Raw genomic sequence first — 22,131 nt, 5'->3', positions numbered from 1 at the left:
TAGGGTGTGTACCAGTGTTTGGATATTCAAAACCTAGAACTAGGAATTAAACTAGAAATTCAATTTAATTTTGGAGGCAGCAAATTGCGCGATTTAAAAATCGTTTAAAAGATCTCAGCTAGATTTCCACTTAAATAACGGATAACTCTATTTTCAAAAGTGATCCCTGGTGTCTACCAGACGTGAGAGCAACTAAAAAATCCAATGAGTCTACCCCCGAGTTCATTTCGATTAGTTTCGTTGAATTATTTTGACTCTAGTCAAGTTAAAATTTCACGTCTCTTGAAGAGTGCAGGCTGGTGACACAGCCGTTGCAATTGTTCTTTATGACTTTATTGTATAAGCAGTTAAAAAAGTTTTATAACAGGTAAAAGCCATTAATTTGTTGATAACAGAAATCATCTTTAGCTATTAAAAATGTTTGTTACTTAATAGGTGTACAAGGAAGGACCTAATGTAATTTACACATCAGATCGTTTTCTTTTACTCTAAAAATGTGTAAGGAACGTAGTTACTAAATTTTTTGCTGCCTTTTTCTTTTAAGACATCTAGAAAGGGAACATACCAAAATATGTGTTGTTCTAAAATGTATTTACTCCATCCAGGGTATCTGCTACTTTTTGAGTTTTGAAATCCATGACTTTTCCTGACTTTCCATGACTTCTGCTCGTAGCTTTCCATGACTTTCCATGACTTACATAAGTTACTTCATTTGACAATGACATCAAAATTGGGCATAAATATAAAGAGAGACTATAAAGCAGTATAACTTTGTTTTAGGAAAATATCCTTTTATCTCAGCAATGTAATTAAATCTAAACAAAAGCAGCAAAAAATATTCAACTAAATATGTATATGAAAAACAAATGATGCAACAATTTATTGAGAGAAAAAATAAGTACGAGAATTTAAGAATATTTGAAATCTAAAATAACCCATTATCTCCCCAAAGCGCAGTGTGAAATTGTAAAATACAAATTTAGTAAATGCATTCATACATTAAACAGAAAAAAAAACTTCAAAATACTCAATTCCAGAGTCATCATTGCTAAAGATAAGTTAGTAACAAATCTGAATATGATCAGTACAATTATTGAACTGTAATGTACAAAAGCAAGCTTACCATTAAACACAGAAACTTCAAACTGTTATTTCTACTGTTTGTGTGTGTTTTTTTAAACATTGTAGAAAAGCTATGCTACGAAAAAAAACCCAGTCTCCGTAAAGGGAAAACATACGATATTCTGAAGCCATTGTAGCATAAGAATGGAATGTTGATAATAAATGGTACACAAACATGAAGATATTAAGGAAATTCAACGATAAATATTTTATTCACACAGCACGGAAATCTTGATTATGCACTTTAAGTATAAAAATGTGAAAGATGATACAAATGTGAATTTAGAAACAGTTTAAGCCTTAAAAAAAGAAAAAGAATATTACGTATATGAATTATTAAAATAATTTCTATTTCCATTCCAGTGCTCAAAGCAATTTCTTCTTATTTTCAAGGCTTTGAATCTTTTCCTCAAGAGCTATTTCTTCTCTCTCTTTTTCTAATCGAATCTCTTTTTTCATCTTTTGCAATTCTTGTAGTTCATTAGTGGAAGGATTCAATGTTGAGTATTCATCTGATCGGTCAACACAATGAAACTCGTCAGGAAATGTTATTGACAAATCAGCTTTTCTGTGCACCGAAAAACAAAGTAGATGAATGGCGATGAAATCAGTTCTTCGGAGATCGGAAGAACAGCAATCGGTCCTGAGAGCGAAATCCATGACCAACAGTCAGTTTCCATGACTTTTGGACATTTTACACTAAAATCCATGACTTTCCATGACCAATTTCGAACATTTTCGAAATCCATGACTTTCCCTGACTTTCCATATGCACGGACACCCTGTCCATCAATAAAACAGAGGGGAAAAAATCATTCCTACTAGCGAAGGAAAAATAAAACTTTTTGACAGCTCGAACTAAGCGGAACCTCAGACTTTTGAGACTCGGATTTTCGACTCTACTGTATCATGATATTTTCAAAATAAATATCGGATATATATCGGCGAACTCTGATCCTAATAAGGATTAAACTGTGTTTTTTCTCAATTTAATTGTGAAGGAACCGTTGAAGCAAACCTCACGAAAACTTAGTTTTACCAAACAGTAACAATCAACGAATGTCAATTTAATTTTCCTTTGAAAAGCTTACCTACAGGGTTAAATTACCCCTTATCCTGTACTGGTAGAGTTACTGAAAATGTAACCCTATAGCCTACAAGTCAAATTTTAATGCTGAACACAAATCCTTATATATATATAATAGCCAATTCATTGACCGAGTAACACTCTGAGCCAATGATCAAGTAACGCTCTGACGTCACCAACAATGAGATTCGCGCCACAGCATGATAATTTGGTAATATCTTTTGGTAATGTTTGACATGAAGGGAAATGCTTTATTTTGACAAGGCTGAACCAGATCCGGTCACTTACTTACTAGTAAGTCATTTCAGTTGAATGAAGAAATGAAAGAATGGTCAACAATGAACGCTACCTTCTGGAGTTCAGGGTTCATCCACTAGAGTTAGGGTTACAGTTTCAATTATCATAATATCATTTTGATAGTTGAAGGGCAATTGCTTCGTTCAAATGTAGAAGCAATTTCACCCACGCTACCTTGATAAGTGATTTTCTAGTATGTAATAGTACAAATTGTAAATGTTCATTCCAAATTTTAAAGCTAAAATTCATTTTAGCACCAAGATAGCCTTATAAAAGTTTATTCATTCATTGAATATGTTGTGTGTGATAAAATTGTATGTTTCATAGGACTTCAGCTCAAATATTATTTAATTAAGGAGGAGTGATTCTTTATTTTGTCAGGACTACACAAGCTCAACTGTCACTGTAGTCACTAAAGTCTCAAAACCTGATTGAGGTAACATTGGTTTAAAAAAAACATGTGCTTGAAAATGTAAGAATTGTTTGCACTGCTAAAATTAGAATAACTTATTTTCAGTCCTGTATGTTAGGCACTTTAAAACATACAAACCAGTAAATTTAGGATGCTTTTCCCATTTTAAAAATGTTCCCTTAATCAAGAAGAAACATTGTTTGCCTTTGTGTAGAAAGGTTATTAAACAAATTTGATGAAAACATTATTAAGTCATATAGCTGCAAAAATTGCAACCACTTATTTTAGGACTCCTACTTACTTAAAGCATTGAGCTTTGGGATGTAAATTTTCTGAATCTTTTTGCATAAATGGATTTCTTGTAATCTCAAAACACATGTTAGGATGGAATGTTTTTGAAAATCTGAGCTTAAAATGAAGTTGTTTTTATCACTTTTGTTTTATTGTCTTACTAGTGGTACCAGCACGGCTTTGCTTGTAGTAGAAAATTAAAAGGTCTTTTGGTTTGCCTGTATATTTACAAAAAATGTATGGTGAATTTCTCGCCAATTGGCTTGCCCATGGTTACTGTTCAACGTTATGATAACTTGGTAATTTACTCGTCCATCATATGATAATTTTGCTCGGGAAAATGTTCTTAAAATTGGAATAGAAAAAGAAAGAAATCGAATTTTTGAAACATCGCTTCAAGGTGCACACCCTCATGCTACAAACTAACTTTGTGCCAAATTTCATGAAAATCAGCCGTACGGTCTAGGCGCTATGAGCGTCACAGAGATCCAGACAGAGAGACTTTCAGTTTCATTATTATTAAAGATTTAGAGAATGATATTATTTCCCTCCCAAGTTCAATCATCGCCATGCTGCAGTTTTTACTTCTTTTCCAGATTTTAGACTTTGAAACACACTCACCCTGTGTCCTGTCCTTATGTATCAACATATTTTAGGTGGAAAAAAGACAGTATGCAGAAAGTAATTAAAAAAATTATCTTTATAAAAGCGTTTTAAAATACAAATATGATTCTTTTTTTGGGGGGGGGGGGGGGGGATTGATGCTACGTAAAAAATGATCTAATGGAACTTTGTCTGGGATCATTTGATATCTTCTTCCTTTTATTTGAAGCAGACTAAAAGAAAAAGGAAAAGAAAATAATGCAGCAGCTAACTTACAGGACATTTTAAGAGCATATAATTCCTTTAAAATGCACACAGAGAACTGGCTTTTAGAACCAACAAATACCTGAATTTCTTATATATTACACCTAAATAAATATACAGTCAACTCTCCTAAACTAGGCATTTTTCAGAAAAAAAAAAGCTGAATTTAACGTGGATTGAAAACTATTGCAATAAGAACAAGCACATTTGGAGTTAGATACAACAAATCAGGATGTTACAAAATGCATTAAAAGTATTTTAAAATACATACTAAAATTAAATAATGAGAAAAATTTAAAAATAACCAATGGCATAATCAATAACAAAAATAAATGAGAAGAATAAATAAATTATTAAAATAGGTATTGAAATGAGAAGATTAAAGGTAGCATATACTAAAATAGTTTTCACCTTTCGAAGAAATGAAATATTTCTAGGACGCAAAAGTATTGAATTTTCAAACGTGGTGATTTTTGGCAATGCACGTGTTCAATATTGGTATGTTTTCAGAACTAATTTATTTTTTTACTTGTACATGCATGAAATAGTGAAAATTCATTTAAACTACTGCAGCTAGTTTCTAAAAGCTACCTTCATCATATTTTCGGTCACGATTTTTCAATACATTTAGAATGATATCAAAAACAGCATTTAAACATAGCTGATTTCTGCGATAAACTCTCACGCCTATATGACGGGCAACAAAGCAAGTAAACAAAACAATAACCATAAAATAAAAAAAAAACCTTGGAGTCCTTTTTGGGATGATCTGTTCTCAGGAGCTTCTCCACAGAGTCCAATATTTTCTTGACAGCCGTGGACACTGCCGCCGTTCGGACTTCACTCGCGTTCCACCAAGACGTCGGGCATTCTAGATCTTCCACAACAAGAGAGGGCGCCACCTGTATGTGCTCCACCACATATGTGGTCCGAATGTGTGAGAAGATGTGGCTCACCTAGTCAAAGGAAGCATGTTTTAAAATGAGGCTTTGTTTGATGAGATGAGTGATCCTAAACAAATTTACAACCAAGCAAATGAGATATGCGATAAATAACAGATAAAGAGTTCATAAGTTATAAAACAATTAAAGAGAGCAAGATAAACAGCAAAGATTATTTATTGACAATATTAAATGGCTAAAAAATAAAATAAGTTAAGTACAAATCAGCATACTGCAAAAGCTCATTTATCTAACTTTAAAGATTGAATTTATACATAGTTTGGCCCTTGACCTTGTTCCATCCCATTTGCTTGCTTTGCACTGAGAAAGGAGGCTATTTCCTCTGAAACATGTTTGCGTTTTAAACTTTTCAATCTATTATTTGTGCTTTTGAACGTTGTTTTACTTTTGTTACTTTTATCTATACATAGTTTAGTTTCACTAAACGACCAGCTTTTTTTCCATTTTAGAAACAAGGTGTTAACTCTGAATTACAATGAGTAAAACCATTTAATGAGTAAATTAAAAATGCAAATGCCTAACCTTCTCATGACTAGTGAGCTGGCTTGCACAATAACCTTGCTAAATTATGAAACAGTGCTGGGTATCGATCACCAACAGCATGCTTAAATCTACTAATGATATTGCATACAACTTCTACCTGATTGGTTAAAACTGAGTTTCTTAATTCCGCAGAACCCTGTAACGGACAGGAATTCCTTCCGTTGCCTCAATCAATACAGCAAAGCCTTGCAGATGAGAATGCAGTTATGTGATGCAAGAGGAAAAGAAAAATGATAACTTCAACTTTTAATTTAGATTTCTTAATGTAAATAAATGGAATATATTTATGGTTAATGTGTTTATATAATACAACCTTTTGATAAATTGTTTGATGATCAAAATAATACTTTCAACATCATCAACAAACTCTAAGGTTCCACGGATATCAATCAAGGGTTCCGTGTTCTTTTTAAAACTCAAAATAGGCACTTAGAAAGCGATAAAAATAAGTTCTTAGTAAAGCATTCAATAAATATTTGAAAAAAATTGCACCAAGTAGTTGGAGGAGAATTTCACTCAGTCAAAACAGCAAATTAACTTCGACTCACTTCCGCCACATGCTTCCGGGAAATCACCGAGGATTGTTCTATTGTCAACTCATTCAGTAAAACGTCCTGAGAGTCATTCACGTCTTTATCACCCGTCAAAATAATCTTCGGGAACTCCCAAAGGCCAGCCAACAGCCCTTCCTCAGGCCTCCTGATCAGTAGGAACCTGTTTTCTCTGTCGATGACCAAGACCATCACCCTCTCTTCCCGAGGTTTCTTCTTTGGTGCCTTGACCGGAAAGACGGTGACTTGAGGACTGGAAATTTTAAATATTATTTTTAAAAAAAGGTTAACAAAAAGGGTAATATTTAAAATAAAGTAAGAACTAATCAGAAGCATCAAAGAAAGCAGACAAGCTTAGTATAAGCAAAGGGACATACCTATAGCAATGGTTATAAACAGAAAGAATAAAAAAAACCCAAACACAGCCTATGTTTGGGTCATTCATATTTTTGCATATGACCCTACATTTTATATCCTTTACCCATATTTTATGCACTATTGAAGTCTTTAAACAATTTTAATCTTTTGAGTCTTTAAACAACAATGTGTCACATTTTCAAACAGCAATGTGTCATGTTTTTAAACAGTGATGTGTCTTTTTTTCTGCTATTATTTGTACTTTTATTTACTTTCTCTCATTTCATACTCATTGTGCAAAGTTTCAACTCTTTTTGCAAACAAATTACTACTGTTTCAGCATATCTTTATATTTATGCCAATAATGCAAGAAATAAGTCCCAATTCTTTAAGAAAATAATACAAAAGAGGTTTAGAAATAATTTTCTTAAAAAATTTGTTGAGCACAATATAGTAAATATAAAGAAAAATTAATTTGCATGCCTAACTACATTCAGTCCATAACAGCCAAACAAATCGTATATTTCAAATTTCAAGTCACTATAGTGAAATAAAACAGATATATTCTATGTACTATAAAACAGTGATACTCATCCTGCAATAAATAAACTGCATGTGGCCAGCTATGTTTTTCAATTGAGTCGAAGAAAAAAAAAACGCTAGCTTGATATTGTGCAAATCGACTAGATACTGTCCGACCACGGATTGTATGGAAAAACAATCATCCTTTTACAGCCGGAATTGGACGAATCTATTATTTTTTAGCAATGTCAGCTTTTGCAGAAGCAGAGTTTCATTCAAATAAGCAGAATACCGGCATTAAATTTTTACTTTTCCCCTCTCATTCAGATAGATTCGTCTCATCTGGACGTTTGAAAATTCCATACAATCCATGGCTGGACAGTATAATTACAAACCCTGCTCAGAGTAAGAACTTCAATTCATACCAAGAGTATACTCAAATTTGGGAATTAAAACTTACTTATCAAATCCAAATTAACCTGAATTTCTTTAAATAAGTCTTCACTGCAAAAATCAAAGGATCAACATTCAACAAGTCACAATGCACATTTTGAAGCATTATTTTTGTAAGCAGAAAGAAGATTTGCGATTCCTTCATTTTAAAGATGTAAGTCTGGGAAAAATTATTCCTAATGAACTATTTAAAAAAAAATCAATAAAAATAGGGCATTCCAGGGATTTAATGGCTTTTTCTAAAAATGAAAGACACTTGATATCAGTACAAACCAGATCTAAGATATTCAATAAATCAAATCAAATGAAAACAGCTTCACTCATGAGAGAGATAGAAATAGAATGACAACGATTCAGAAGTTCCCTTACTTTGATTTCCAGAGATGATCAGGCAAACACAGGTGACACTCTTCAACTAAATAAGGGGAAAATTAGTAAGATTCACTGTCACCATAGCAGATGAAGCACAATTTCACAAACAATATCTGGAACAATCTTCATTATTTGTCACTTTTATTAGAGGCGTATAGAAGCCACAGAGCAAAATGGTTTTAAGATAGTTGCTCTGTTCCAAAATCGACTTACTATGCTTATATAGATAAAGACATAAAGAGTATACAGTCGACTCCTGCTACAACGCAATTCGACCTATGCGAAATGTCTATAATGCGAATTTTTCAAATTTATATTTAAGCCGAATTCCTCATCCACAACACAAATGATTTTTGAAGTAAGTATTGGCTTCATTATTGGCTACTAAATACTGGTTTCGTGAATATTATTACATACGTTTAGCATCACTAATATCGAAAGTTCCCACACCAAACTAGTCTACACATCGCGCTGTTAGTGAATCAAATAACTACTCAGTATCTTTCATTTATCTTTTTTTTATTCTAAATATAAAAGTTGATGAAATATAATGGCAAAGTTTCTGACAAAAAAAGGGTTAAGATTCTTGATATGCTTGAACAACTACCAAACGGCAACGGTAGCACGATACAAATATGAGTGAATCTACCATACATACAATTAAAAAGTCGAAACAAAAAGATATCCGTAAAAGCTCAGAACTTAGTTTCAATATTGAAGCTTGCAGAGCAATGTCTAAGCAAAGTAAATATTACGAAAATGGAAGCTGCTCTTGTATTGTGGTTTAAAGATAATAGGAAGATGCACTGTTGGTATAAATGGAAACGTTTTAAAGAAAAGCCAAAGCAACTATATTTAAAATGTATTAGATAATAATTTGATCATGGAGCACAAATCATCATCATCTTCATGTTTTACTCACAAATATTATTACTAATCCACTGTACAATACTGTTGTAGTGCAGCATTTTATTATTACTGCACTCTGTGTGTACGGTGTTATTTTATTTAAGTCTTTGATCATTCATTTCGTGCACCTTAAAGTATTTCATAATGAATAAAACAGCTTTTTTTTAATTTTTCAAATACAGTAAAATTTTAGTTCTTTAAGTAAGAAACTAATTTACAGTTGAGGAATGCTTTAAAGCAGTTTGAGGGGTGTTTATAAGTGTCTAAAAAAACTTGGTATGCTTCTGAAAAAAAATTTATACCTGAATTTTTCCACACCGCAAAATTTCAACTTACTCGAGGGGTCTTGGAACGCATTCCGCGAGTAAGTCGGGACTAGACTGTATTTTATTTCTAACACTTTTACACAAAACTCAAGCATAAATACTAGTAAAAAAATCTCATTTTAAGTAAAATGAGCTTCTTAGAAAACATTTCCACAAAAAATATTCCATTAAAAATCTGGTTCATCTGGGCTAGCTGAGTAACAATATGAAATAACTTCTCAAAAAGGAAACAAATAGAACTTACCATCAGAACATGACTTTGACTTCTTTTTACCATTCTTCTTTAAAAATGAATCTAAAGCTCCAATATCTGTATCTGGAACATAAGCATTGGGAGATTACGTAACAAAGTTTATAGCAGCGACAATGAATTTTCATTAAAAAACTTCAAACTAAATATGCAAAAAGGTATTTTGTGGTTGGAGAATGGGAAAAATAATTAAAATATAAAAAATAAATAAATAAATACATCATATCACATATCCAAAAACAAATGATTGAATAGCATTCCAGACAGAAAAAGTTCATTTTTAATTATAAAATACTTATGGTAAAAATAAACTTTGAAAATAAGAAAATCAACCCTCTACAATGTGACTTTCAGGAAACTTGGCAAATCGTTTTAGGAGCATAATACTGCAATCTCCAGGTAAACTATATATATGAACCAAGCATACAAGCTCCTTTTGTAAAAATTCCGTGGAACTTCCATAAAATGTACAAAGATATTGTTCATCGAATGGGTTGAATTTCAGATGCTTTAAAAAAGCGATAGAACAATAATAGCCTTTCTTTATATTCACAAACTAATTAATGGCAATATAGTGTACATTAATTCAAAATAGAAACAATAAGGAACAAATCCCTTTCTGCCTTGCTTAGCACCTGGAACTAACACTGACTATGCTAGAAATTTAAAGATGCAGCACATGAAATGTGCTGCTCAGTTCTCCTGATCAGTAACATAGGGAAGGAGGCTGTCTCCAGGTTCAAAGCTCCTTTGAAGCTCCAAATTAAACTCTTATGATGAAAATGAAAGTTATTTTCTTTTGGTTATAGGGAGCACTGGATAATTGAATCAGCTGTTTTAATGAGTCAAATCCTTCCCAAAATCCAGCTACAGCATTAAAAAACTGCTGGATATTTGAATCAAATACTCCGCTTAAATGAATCAAGTGTACATGGCTGACCATTTCCCACAAACACGTAGTACATTAGCGCAGTCTTTTTTTTTTTTTTTTAATTTTAATTTTGTAATTGCTTTTTACAATAAAATTTAAAATAAATAAAGAATGAAAATTTTGAGTGCACTCTTCAATATGATCTTTATCTTGTTTGACTAAAAACTTAATGAAGTTCTCTTACATTTCATGTGAAATTCCACATTTAAAATATAATTACACATTTGTGCTTCATTGAATCAGTCATTTTTTAATCAAAACTGTTTGAAACAAACATGATTCATACAAGCAATGGTCACTGCACAAGCTGTTTTTTGACACTACCACATGCAAAATCAAAAACAAATTACGACTGTGTCTACTTTCAGTTCCAAGTAATAGAGGTGGCCATTTTTCGGCTGGACACCCCACTTAAGGAATGTTTTGCTACACCACTGATCTTAAAGACACATTTGTAGTCAGGGTCCCGACTAACTAAAAGTGAGGCTCCAAGCCCACAATGCTCTGGAGCCCCTCTCTCTATTCTATTACTTTAAGTCAAAGCAAAAAAAGTTTGACATTTATTTAAATGAGGAATTTTTATTATTTTCACAAAAATACATGATTTTTCAATGCCATGCGTAAGTTTTTTAAAAAATTGGAGAACCCCGGCCCTGACCTAGTTGGATTGAGCGGTAATCACGCCCTGTGTATAGTATCAATAAATAGTAATTGATCTCACCTGTTCTCACTTTTGAGTAAGCGGCACAGGAAGAGCGCACGGCACACTCAGAACACTTGGGATTTTGTGGGGTGCACACGGTCGCTCCCAGTTCCATGAGGGCTTGATTGAAATCTCCAGGCCTGGTGTCCGAAACCAGTTCATTTGCCAAAGACCTTGATCAAGAGAAAATAACAGTAGGTTAGATTGAATTCAGAGAGGCACAATTTCAGAAGGTATCTTATACAGTATTAATCTCATTTAGGAAACTAAAAAAATAAATCAAAGTACAGTAGAATACCTTTATAACGCCGACCTATATAACGCAATTCTCTATAAACCGTACAACTTTTCAGAAGTAAACAAAAAGCGTTGAAGTTTAAAAAATCCCTCTGTTTTGCTTTGAAAACATAAAATTTGTTAGGCAGATTAAATTTTGAAACAGTTTTTCATCTTACCATCTTCATTCAAAGCTTTTAAATGAAAATTAGTATTCATAGTAAGCAAAAAATACCAGAAAGGTCTTGAAAACGCAGCTGTTATGCAAACCATGAAGCTAGCAGAAGTGCAGGAAAATTAGCTTTCTTTTGATTGTGAAACATATTTATTTGTGAATGACTATTTGTAATATGAGTGCTTAAATATTCATTGCAGATAAAACTCATTCTGAAGTGCTATTTTATAGATATATCCTGAATATTAGTTTCAAAATTTGAAATGATCTATATGACGCAAAAACCTGTATAATGCAAAAGGTCTGGTCCCAAGGTGTGCGTTATAACGGTCTTCTACTGTAGTTAAAAAATAGACAGCAAAATCATAAATAAATAAACAAAGGTAATAAAATTAACGTTCATCCGAATTTAAACACTAGAGAGAAACTAAAAATGTATTAGAATGTGATGAATGCAGATTCTTAATGTTTACTCTTTTTTCAAAGACAAGACTTCCATATTGGTGATGTATTCATGAAACAAGAAAATAAAATGCAGATAGGAAGAAATCAATATTATGCTTTAACAGTTTTAGTTTCATTCCTTCACATTTTCCTGACATTTTAGAGGAGAGTACCTTAGGCTGCTTCCACATACATAATTTCAAAGAATTTAATAGCAGTATGCTATTTTTTTTACCCTACATTTCTCCACTTAAGGGCATAGGCACGATTACCATTAGGAAGGGGCAAGCATAGGAGTAGCAAGATAGTGGTTTTCAGTTGCCTCCTTCCCTGGTGCTGATCTTGGATTTTGCTTGCAATTATAGTCCTCCTCTCCCCCTAAAAGAGTACTTTATGCTATTTTCGGTAAAATGAGGGCAGAAAAAGCGGTTATATGGTGGTAAGTTTTTAAAATTGAAATCATAGAATTGATTTTTAATTATCTTTGGTGACATTTGGAAAGAGCATGGGAAGAAGTTCTCCTCTAGGGAGGGACTATTGCCCCTCCCTGCCCCCTCTGGCTATGCCCATGCTTGAGGGTTTCTTAATTGGTGTTCCATTGCATTATTAAAATTAGTTGCTTAAAAAGAGGCCCAGTAACAGCGCTTCAAGCTTCCCTGCCACAGGGATGAGAGTGGTCAGAAAGCAAAAAGGAGGAAATCCAAAAAAATTTCGTAAAAGGGCTGATATTCAGAAAAATTTTGTGAAAGGTATGATATCAAAAACTGCATTAAAATAGAACTTGAAAGTCATGATATTCAAAAATTAAACAAAAAGAGGCTGATTCACCAGTTTTAAAGGTAATACTTATTTAATTAAGTATAAGTAATAATTTTGTACGATTTGCTGCATTGTACCATTTCTTGCAAGAGTGTTTATTCCTAAATAAATCTGAATTTTGAAAAAGAGGCAACAATTTCTAACCTCTGAGTCCTTGAACAAAGGGTTGGGGGAGCCAGAGGTCAATCTTGGGTGCATCACACAATAGTGTCAACTTTTTATGTTTCTTTGATAAAAATACATTTTTTTTTCATTAAAAACATTTGAGTTTATAGTGTAAAACGAGTGAGAATATAAAATTTAAAATTAGGTCTGTTTGTAAAGTAAAAATTTACAACAGAGAGAAAAATCTAAAATTTCTTTATATGGTAGAACATACTTTTCATAGTAAGAATTGAAAATAAATATATATGTGTAGATAAACAATTGGTTATCTTTTTCCTTGCATTGGAGCCCAAAATTTATTTTTAAAAACTTCCTGATACAATGTCGGAATCAAAAGAACAATGAATGCAGCTGCCTCATTTAATCATTCAAAACTTATAACAAGTTTAGGTTAAATGGTTTAGGCTGTAAAGACTAAACCATTTGAGCCATAGCCTAAGCTATAAAGCCTCAACCATAAATATTTTTTACACAAAAAAGGCAACTATGACAAGTTTCAATAAAATTCGAGACTGTGGGTGCTAAGCCACATTTTTTGATTGACTTTTGCATTTTTTCTAAAATAAATTAAAGAAATAAAAATATTATTGAAATGATGAATAAAATAAGCAGATATAAAGTAGCATATAGCAAAAAACCACCCCAACATTAAAAATAATTGAAATACTTGCAGGATGTAAAAAGATTGAAATCTCTAACGAGGTATGCAACTTTGGGCGCAGCACATGTTTGACGTCATTGGCATGATTCCAAAACACACGTTTTTGAACGATATCACAGAGGATGAAGATTTGAGGGGGGAAAATAGGATAAGAAATTGAAAACCGAAAATTTTAAAAAATCCTATTTTTTTCCCAATTTTTGAGAAAAATAAGGTCTGAAAGAGGCAAAAAAAAGAGGAAAAAGAGGAAAGGCCTGCTGCCAGACTAGGATTTGGCACAATCGAGTCAGTTGTTCATCCTTTCAGTGGGTTGATAAAATGAGTACCTAGAGTGCTTGGGAACTAAAACCCCGTTCAGCTGACCGCCTAACCGGAACATCTACCTAGCACCCCAAGAAAGAGAACAATTAGTCTCTTATTTTTTGAAAAATCTGCAAAAATGTGAGTTTTTGAAATATACTATGTCACCAATATTTTTGACTCTGCTGGTCCAATAGATATGCTTGTGGTCCTGGACCAGAAGACCATAGTTAATCTTGTACCCTGAGTTAAGGATGCATTCTCACAAGTAACTTTTTCCAAATAAATTACCAAGAGATACAAAAACAATGAAAAATCAAAGCAATATACTGACCACAAATGATTTCGGACATTCGAGTGAGAAGAGTCCGCCCCCACCTCTCTCATCCTCGACAGCACTCGAATCACGTTTCCGTCAACGACTCCGACAACTTTCTGGAAGGCTACCGATGCTATCGCAGAGGCGGAATATGGACCAATCCCAGGAATGTTCTTCGAAAGATCTTCTACTTCCTGCGGCATCGTTCCACTCATCTTCGTCACGAGGAACTTGGCTCCCTCGTGCAGTCTACGAGCCCGGGAGTAATACCCCAGTCCCGCCCACACTTTATAGACGTCTTCCAAGTCAGCTGCGGCCAATGTTTGGATGGTGGGCCATGTCTAGCAAATGCAAAGGTAAAAGAAAATTAAGAGAAACAGGATTAAGATGTCTTCTCATAGACCAAGGTTTAAATTTATTTTTAGAAAATCAATTAAAAAATTTGCAAATGCCTGTGAACATATTAAGACAAAAAGTAATAAGTATCTGCGCACATAGCTCAAAACTATCTGCAGGAATGAAAATCAACAAGCAGTGGGTAGGTAAAATTTTTAGTAAGAAAATGTTCTTTGCTTCCAATCATGCTTTTCAATTCATTTGAAGCAAATCAGAAGCTTCATGTTTCCAATTTGCTTCAAATCAAGTTATTCGTGAAAGCAATAGTGAAAATTTTTCATTAATTTATCTGCAAATTTTGAAGATAATCAGTATTTAATATGGATATTATTAACAATTTTCAGCCATTGCACTTATATACAGCAAATGTATCTGCACAGCATCAAATGTATCTGCGTATGAGCGCAACTGTATTATTTAGCTAGTCCCATGGAAAAGGAAAAAGATGGTTTTACACGCCAAATCTTAAAAGAGAGAAAAAAAAGAGAGGAATTTAGGATTAAAAGTTACTCATTGGCTGAAAAACGAAAAACTTCATTTTTTGACAGACAAAAATTAAAATTCTCTTTGCAAGGCATAGCATTTAGTGAAAGTGTATGTATGTAACCTAAAACAAAATACCAATTTTTATATATTACAAAATGCAAAGATTTTTAAATGTTGAAATTTCAAGATTTTTTAATCAAGTCAGTACAAATCGGCTAACAAAATAAGGGACCTCATTCCCAAGACTTCAAAAGAAATGAGAATAGTATTGTATTAATTTAGTTCAGTATGATAAAGTGTTTTTTTTTTTTAAATCAAATTTACCCTGTCTTTTTTTTTATCAGGTGAAACACCAACATTGCTTAAAGGAGTTGAGCAAAACCTACAGCTGATAGGCCATATGAGATTCCCAAAGTCAATCAGTGTAGGCTATTGTTTAGTTCAATGTTACAAATAAAAGTATGATAAGTCACAACATCAAATTCCGAGCCACATATTCATACATTGATTGAAAACATGCAAACTTTGCATTAAGAAAATAAACTTCAAGAATGGGCACCCATATGGGAGAGGGCAGGCAAGTGGGGGCTCAAGCCCCCCCCCCCCCCCCAAGCAATTAGAACTTTCTTGCTTTCAGTGCTTTTTTTTTTTTGCAAAAATATAAAAACATTTCTTCTCCAGTCATTAATGAATAAGTTCTTAAAAATGCCAAGTTTTAATAACTCTAATCTGTACTGAAATTGGTTTTCCATGGGGAAAATATCCTGCTAAAACATGGGGGAAAATATCTGAGCATTCCCCTTAAAGTTTGGCAGATGGGCGCATATGACTTCAAGCAATAATAACAACAAAGCTAGAAAAATCTTCAAAATTTTACATGCGCTACTGGGCATGTTTGTCTAAAAAATACATGCCCAAATGAAATTTTTACATGCCCAGTATTTTTTTATTGCATAATAATAAAATTTGAATTGTAATACGTCATGAATCAGACAAAAAAATATTTAACATATCTGAATCAAGAATTATTTCAATATAAATTTTTTTAGAAAGTTTAAATAAATAGTACATAACAAATCATTAAAATTACCAATACCTAGTAAAAAATTATAATAACTGCATGCCCAGCCGGGCTTATAAGGGTTCATACCCGATCAAAATTTTTACATGCCCTGGGCATGTCGGGCAAAAAAAATTTTGAGCCCTGGATAACAATAGTTCTTGGTTTGAAATTTTTTAAACACCTTAAAGTTTCATATCTGCCAGCGAGAATCATCACAATATCAGGTGCTGCCTTTGGCTAAAGAAAAATCTGCACATTATAACACATGTTCATGCCAGGGCCTGTGTCAAATGTCTGCCACAATGCCAAATGCGATAAAATCATAAATTTAGCAAAAGAAATCGGTTATTAAATTTTGATCAAAAAAAAAAGTTTTTCCTCAATCCTCAAAATTATTAGAAATATTGCAACAAAATAAAGTACCGCAAAAATTGGAAACTCAATGCCTCATGCATGGTTATTAATTGTTTAATTTAATCTTAAGTGTATGCTGCATATTTAAAATATAGATAATAATACATTTGCATTTAATGAAATGCTGCGAATGTTTTAAATTATGCTTAGTTTTTTCATTGAAGTTTTCTAACAAAAACATTAAAAATTCACCATTAATTAAGTCTTCTCCGAAAAACTTTTGGAATTAGGCTAATTTGTTGGCTAGCAATTTGAATTCCCTAGCACAAGTAATAAATAACCATGACATTTTATTTTATTTTTCTTGAGATGCCCTATATGTACCTTGATCCATTTGTTAAAATAAGGTATGACTGTTGCGACTTGCGTTTGCTGCAGCATCACTTCGGAAACCCAAACAGCGTATCCTCTGACATTAGGATCAACTTCAGATGCAGCTATTGTCCGCCAAGGCAAATCCCGTTGATTTGCATCGTACCAAGACAACAGTTCTTTCCGAATTTGTGAAATGGAAGGTTTAGAGAAGATATGCTTAGAACAAATGTTCATCGACTTTTTCAAAGGAGACTTCTTACTCTTTGTTTCTTTTACAACTCTTTTACGTTTGCCAGCCATTTGGATATTTTCATGGAACCAGCAATGAACTGAATTCAAGTTTCTTTTTTGACTTAGATACTATTATTCTTAAGCAATAAAATCAAATACATATGTTTCCTTAGAAATTGATCTACAATTTTTGTTTACGAAAGTGCCGCCATAAATGATCTGGTGGTATTCGAGAGCACTAATTCTCTTGGCGTAATAATGGATCGCGGCCAATGGAGTTCCTTCAGCGCATCGTAATCTGTGAAGATTAGCGCTCTAAACGATCTCGGTGGTTGAATACTATTGCCAAGTCGTTGAGAAAAGGCGTCGGACACTGATGTTTCTATTATCTTTGTGCAAATTATGCGAAAGAAGTAAGAAAAGTACTGAAAACATCGTATTAGTTTCTTTTGAACGTAAAGCGAGTGATTTTCTAACTAATAATAAATTTAGGAATTCCTTAGAATTGAAATAGAAAAAAAAAAAGTAATCAGTTGCCAACCGGTCATCCGCCATATTTTATCGTCTGCTAGATCGTTAAAGCTACCTGTCAGAAAAATCTTAGCAAAACTATTTGTATTTGTTTAATTAAATCAGTTAATTCATAATCTGATATTATAGCCACAAGGTGAGTTTTCTGTTACATCAATTGTTCCAATTATTTAGCACCATATGGGAGAACAAGTGATAAATAAATTTAGAAATTTAACTCGCCTTGAGTTTGTTGATTGTATGCATGCTTTTAATGCAAAATTCTACAGCATAAAATTGCATATAGTTTCCGATTTGAATTCTGAATTATACCTACATATTTAAGTGTTAATACATTGTGAAATCCGAATGGTTTCCAAGATTTTTTCTTTCTACAGTAGCTAAATTAAAACGGATTGAATACAATCATCTGGTAGAAAAAAATTTTGAATTGCATATTTTATGCTTTTAGAAATCTAATATTAAGTTCGGGCAGGCAGTGGATGGCTCAAAATTGCATTCATTTCATGTAATCCTTTTTATTGCAATGGAACGAAAATGATGAAAATGATCGAGGCTGCCTGCAGCCAAGTTTTTCTGATTGAAAGAATATTAATATCTTACATATAGCTTTCTGCTCACTTTTGAAATTTGTTTGTTCTTTATTAGTCACTCTGCTTTTTAAATTATAGCCAGCGCCAGAAAGAATTAAGGACGTAGGACTTAAAAAGCAATTGCTGAAATCAAAACCAAAATGTAACACACATTTTTTTGTTTGGCTCTGCAACATTCCCAAATAAATGTAGTTCTGGGTTTCTGTCACTATTCTACAAACTTTGTTCAAGATAGCAGAATATGGTGGTATTCAAGTAGGCAAAGTAGGTATCATTATAAACAAATAAATACAAATACAAATGTGACGACCAGCAACAGGCTCTGGGCCCAGCTAGGCTGGTCCTAGTCAATTAATTAGTCCCCAATGAAGATCAATGGCCCTCTTAAAGCTATCCACCCCCTTGCTCATTACCGCCTCTTCCAGTAAGCTATTCCACATGCCCACGACCCTGCTAAAGTAGTAGTTTTTCCTGATTTCCAAGATTTTTTGTTAGCCTGAGATTTAAACAGCTTAAAACAATGACCCCTTGTCCTGCTTTCCCCGCAAAATTTAATCCATTTACATCTTTCATTTTGATAAATTTAAATAACTGAATCATGTCCCCTCTGACTCTCCTTTGCTCCAGGCTATACATGTTAAGCCTATTAAGTCTGGTATCATAATCTAAATCTGAGAGTCCCCTTACTAATTTAGTTACACTTCTTTGAACCCTTTCCAATACAAAAATATCTTTCTTCAGATAAGGCGACCAAAACTGAACAGCGTACTCCATATGAGGTCTTACTATACTCCTATATAAAGGCAGAAGAACCTTCTTTGATTTGTTGTATTTGTATAAAGATAAGCATTATTACTATACCAGATCTTTTCAAATACTCGAAACCAAGAGTGTATTCCATTTGAGTTCTAATGAAGTTTGAGGTATTTTTTCGTTGCTTGGGGATAACCGTTCTATTTTGTTTTTAGCCAACTGCAAATGGCTTCATTCAACGATAATGCCCCTCTCCTCCTCCGCCAGAAGTGGTTGAACTTGACCGAAGGCATAGAACGTGATGTCGTGGAATCTTGGTGGAATGTGATAGAAGAGGAGCTTTCAAAACCCAGTAGAAAATATCACACATTTTCTCACCTCCAGAGCATGTTCTGCCACATGGATTCGGTTAGCAACGAAATCGATGACAAGAGGGCAGTTTCTTATGCCATTTTTTTCCATGAGTAAGTGCTCTTTCTTTGGATTCAACTACATGTAGGCCTGTTATTGTTTTATAGGTTTTGCAATTTAGGTTGTATGTTTTCAGAAATGATTTAATTGCTATTTGGATTTAATCAATATATGTGCTTGATAGAATACCCTAAAATAGAAGTTATTTTAACACTAGAACGACTGACATTTTCTGTATACCTAAAAAGACTGAAGGGGCCAGTGTGGCCCCTACCCATTTTTGGAGTGAATTCTTTTAAAAATTCTTCCTGAGGGAGTCCACATGCCTGATACACCTTCTTTCATGACTAAATAAAAACTTAGTACTTAATTATTTTTAGTTTTCCTCTCTATACTGGGAAAAAGGTTGAATTAATTTTCCTTTCTAAGAGCAATGGCCACCGTTAGGATGGTAAGCAGTCGGTACTCTTTATAGCATTTGGATATCCAATCGGCTGCATAAAGAGGAAGTTACAGGTTAAACTAGCGTGAATGGCATTTTTTTAATGCTACAACAATTAGGAGAAAGGAAAAAAATTAATTTTTTAATTGTCAAAATGCTTAGGGGCCACTGTGGCCCCTCCCGTCTTTCTAGGTATAAGGATCAATATTAACAGTACTATGAGGCGAATGATTAAATGATTAAACAAGCATTCAAATAGTGTCATATAATGAAAATTCAGAAAATTCCATTAAGTTCCGTTAGATATTATCAGAGTTATTAAACAACAAACTACACGGGGGGCCACACAGGCCCCTCCGTCTTTCTAGTGTTAAAGCACAAATAAAGCAATTTAATAAGACTAATCAGGGCAGGCGGGGCTACTGCCCCAGGGACTCCACAACAAAGGGCCCCCAGAATAAAATTTTTACAAAATATCCTAACTTTCACGGGTCGAAAATATCGGATATATACATATATATCAAAATATTCGGCTATATATATCAAAGTATTGGATATTTTCGAATATATGATGATCTTTTCGAACCCTGATTAGGGACCTCCACTCCTTCGTTGCCCCAAGGCCTCCACACTTCCAAATCCGGTCCTGAGTCTTATTGAGGCAGTGAAGCCTAGTGGCATGTTACAGGCCCAGGTTCATTCTCGGGTTGGGCATGGTCTACTCAGTGGATCCATAAAATGAGTTCCAAGTGTACTTGGAAACCAAACACTGGGGGTTCCGCGTTAGGCTGACCACCTAACCCGAACATCTGCTTTGCACCGCAGAGCCTCTAGTCAGAAGAACTGAGTTGGGCTCAGTAGACCTTGGCCCTCATGGGCAGGGACTGATTTACTGCGGGGCATTTGGGGCCCGAGCCCGGGGCACCAAATTTCTGTCATCATTTTTTTTTTAGCAAAAAGACAGAGTGCAAAAAGACAAAAAAACTTCAAAACAGTTTTATGATGGACAATGTAAAGAAGTCATATTACACTCTAAGCAAAGTTTCAAGGTTTCCTGTTTTTATGTAATCTGTGCTAATTTGATTACAAAACTAAAATTCAGGATGTTAGCCTATGATGGCATATTAAAGAAATTTTTTTGCTTGTTTGAATGCGACAAGCATATATTCGAGAAAGTGCAAAAGATCTTCAAAAATCTTACTTCTGTGATTTGGAGGAATCTTTTCCTGATGACTTTATTCATGTTAGTTCAATCATCGGAAAAGAAAGTTCAGTCATCGAAAAGTTAAAAAAAAACCCATAAACATGGTAAATGGATACTTTTGCCAACGTAGATACAGCCCTGAATCGTTTTTGACTTTGCCAATCTCCAATTGTAGTGGAGAACCATCATTTTCGCTATTGAAGAAAACTAAGTGTCCTTTGCGTACTCTAATTTCTGATAGTAAATTATCTTCATTAGCTCTATTATCAATAGAAGGAAGTTTGACAGCAAAACTTGGTTATAAGGACATTATAGATGAATTTACTACAAAAAACAAAGGAGAAAACAAAGGAACGCAGAAAGCACATTATGATTTACCCTAACCATCATAGTTTCTCCATCTGCAACTGTAAAAAAATTTCTAACATGAAAATCAGGAATTTATTTTAGTTTTCTTTCTATAAAAATAATATCCAAAAATTACCTTCATTTTTTTTGGGGGGGGGGGGGGGGCACCATATTTGTCAGTGCCCCGGAGCACCCAAGTGTGTAAATCAGTCCCTGCTCATGGGCTGTCGTGCCACAGGGTTTTTTAATTGAGGCAGTGCCAAGCAATTTTTAAAAAATTCAGTAAAGTACATGCAAAGTAGTCAAATTTTCATTGAAATTTTTCTCAAAATCATACTATATAGTAGCATTTCATGTACCACGGCTACTAGTACTATCTCTTGCTCCAAAAACAGAGGAGAGCTTCTCCTAACATTTGTACTCGTTACCTACAAATTTTTGATGTTGTTACTTACATCCCCTTGCTTCAATTGCCATTCAAATTTTTGTACTGCACTGAAAAAAACTTTTGAAAAGAATTAAAAGGAATTCCTACCATGCGAGTATGATTTTGTGGGTTTTTATTAAAGTTTTTTAGATCTGAATTTTTAATTCAATATTTATTCATTGATCCCTTCATGACCATCCATTGATCCCTTCATTGATCCCCCCCCCCCCATTGATCCCTTCATGATCCATTGTCTCAATAGAAGATGCATTTGATTTTAATTTTAAATTAAAGTCATAGTTTTAGAGAAACATTCCATATTTTGAAGAATGTTCCCAAATTGGTAAAATATGTAATTAGTCCTTCTCTCCTTTTCTAATGATGACTTTGAAAGTCAAATAAC

At 33.6% G+C, this 22,131-nt stretch overlaps 1 protein-coding gene across 1 annotated transcript; it reads right to left on the bottom strand.

The window, feature by feature from the left end:
- Positions 1-1,415: 1,415 nt before the first annotated feature.
- Positions 1,416-17,088, bottom strand: LOC129216815 (adenine DNA glycosylase-like). Its single transcript, XM_054851032.1, has 8 exons — positions 16,798-17,088; positions 14,130-14,455; positions 10,974-11,128; positions 9,316-9,387; positions 7,834-7,879; positions 6,130-6,385; positions 4,823-5,032; positions 1,416-1,421 (listed from the first exon to the last, which is right to left on the bottom strand). Exons 1-8 carry the CDS (start codon positions 17,086-17,088, stop codon positions 1,416-1,418), a joined length of 1,362 nt encoding a protein of 453 aa, XP_054707007.1.
- Between the last annotated feature and the right edge of the window lie 5,043 nt (positions 17,089-22,131).

The sequence above is a fragment of the Uloborus diversus genome, chromosome 2 (assembly GCF_026930045.1).
Source record: "Uloborus diversus isolate 005 chromosome 2, Udiv.v.3.1, whole genome shotgun sequence".
In the NCBI taxonomy this organism is placed as follows: Eukaryota; Metazoa; Arthropoda; class Arachnida; order Araneae; family Uloboridae; genus Uloborus; species Uloborus diversus.
Note: the sequence above shows the minus strand (reverse complement) of the source record. Positions and strands in the feature narration are given on the sequence as shown.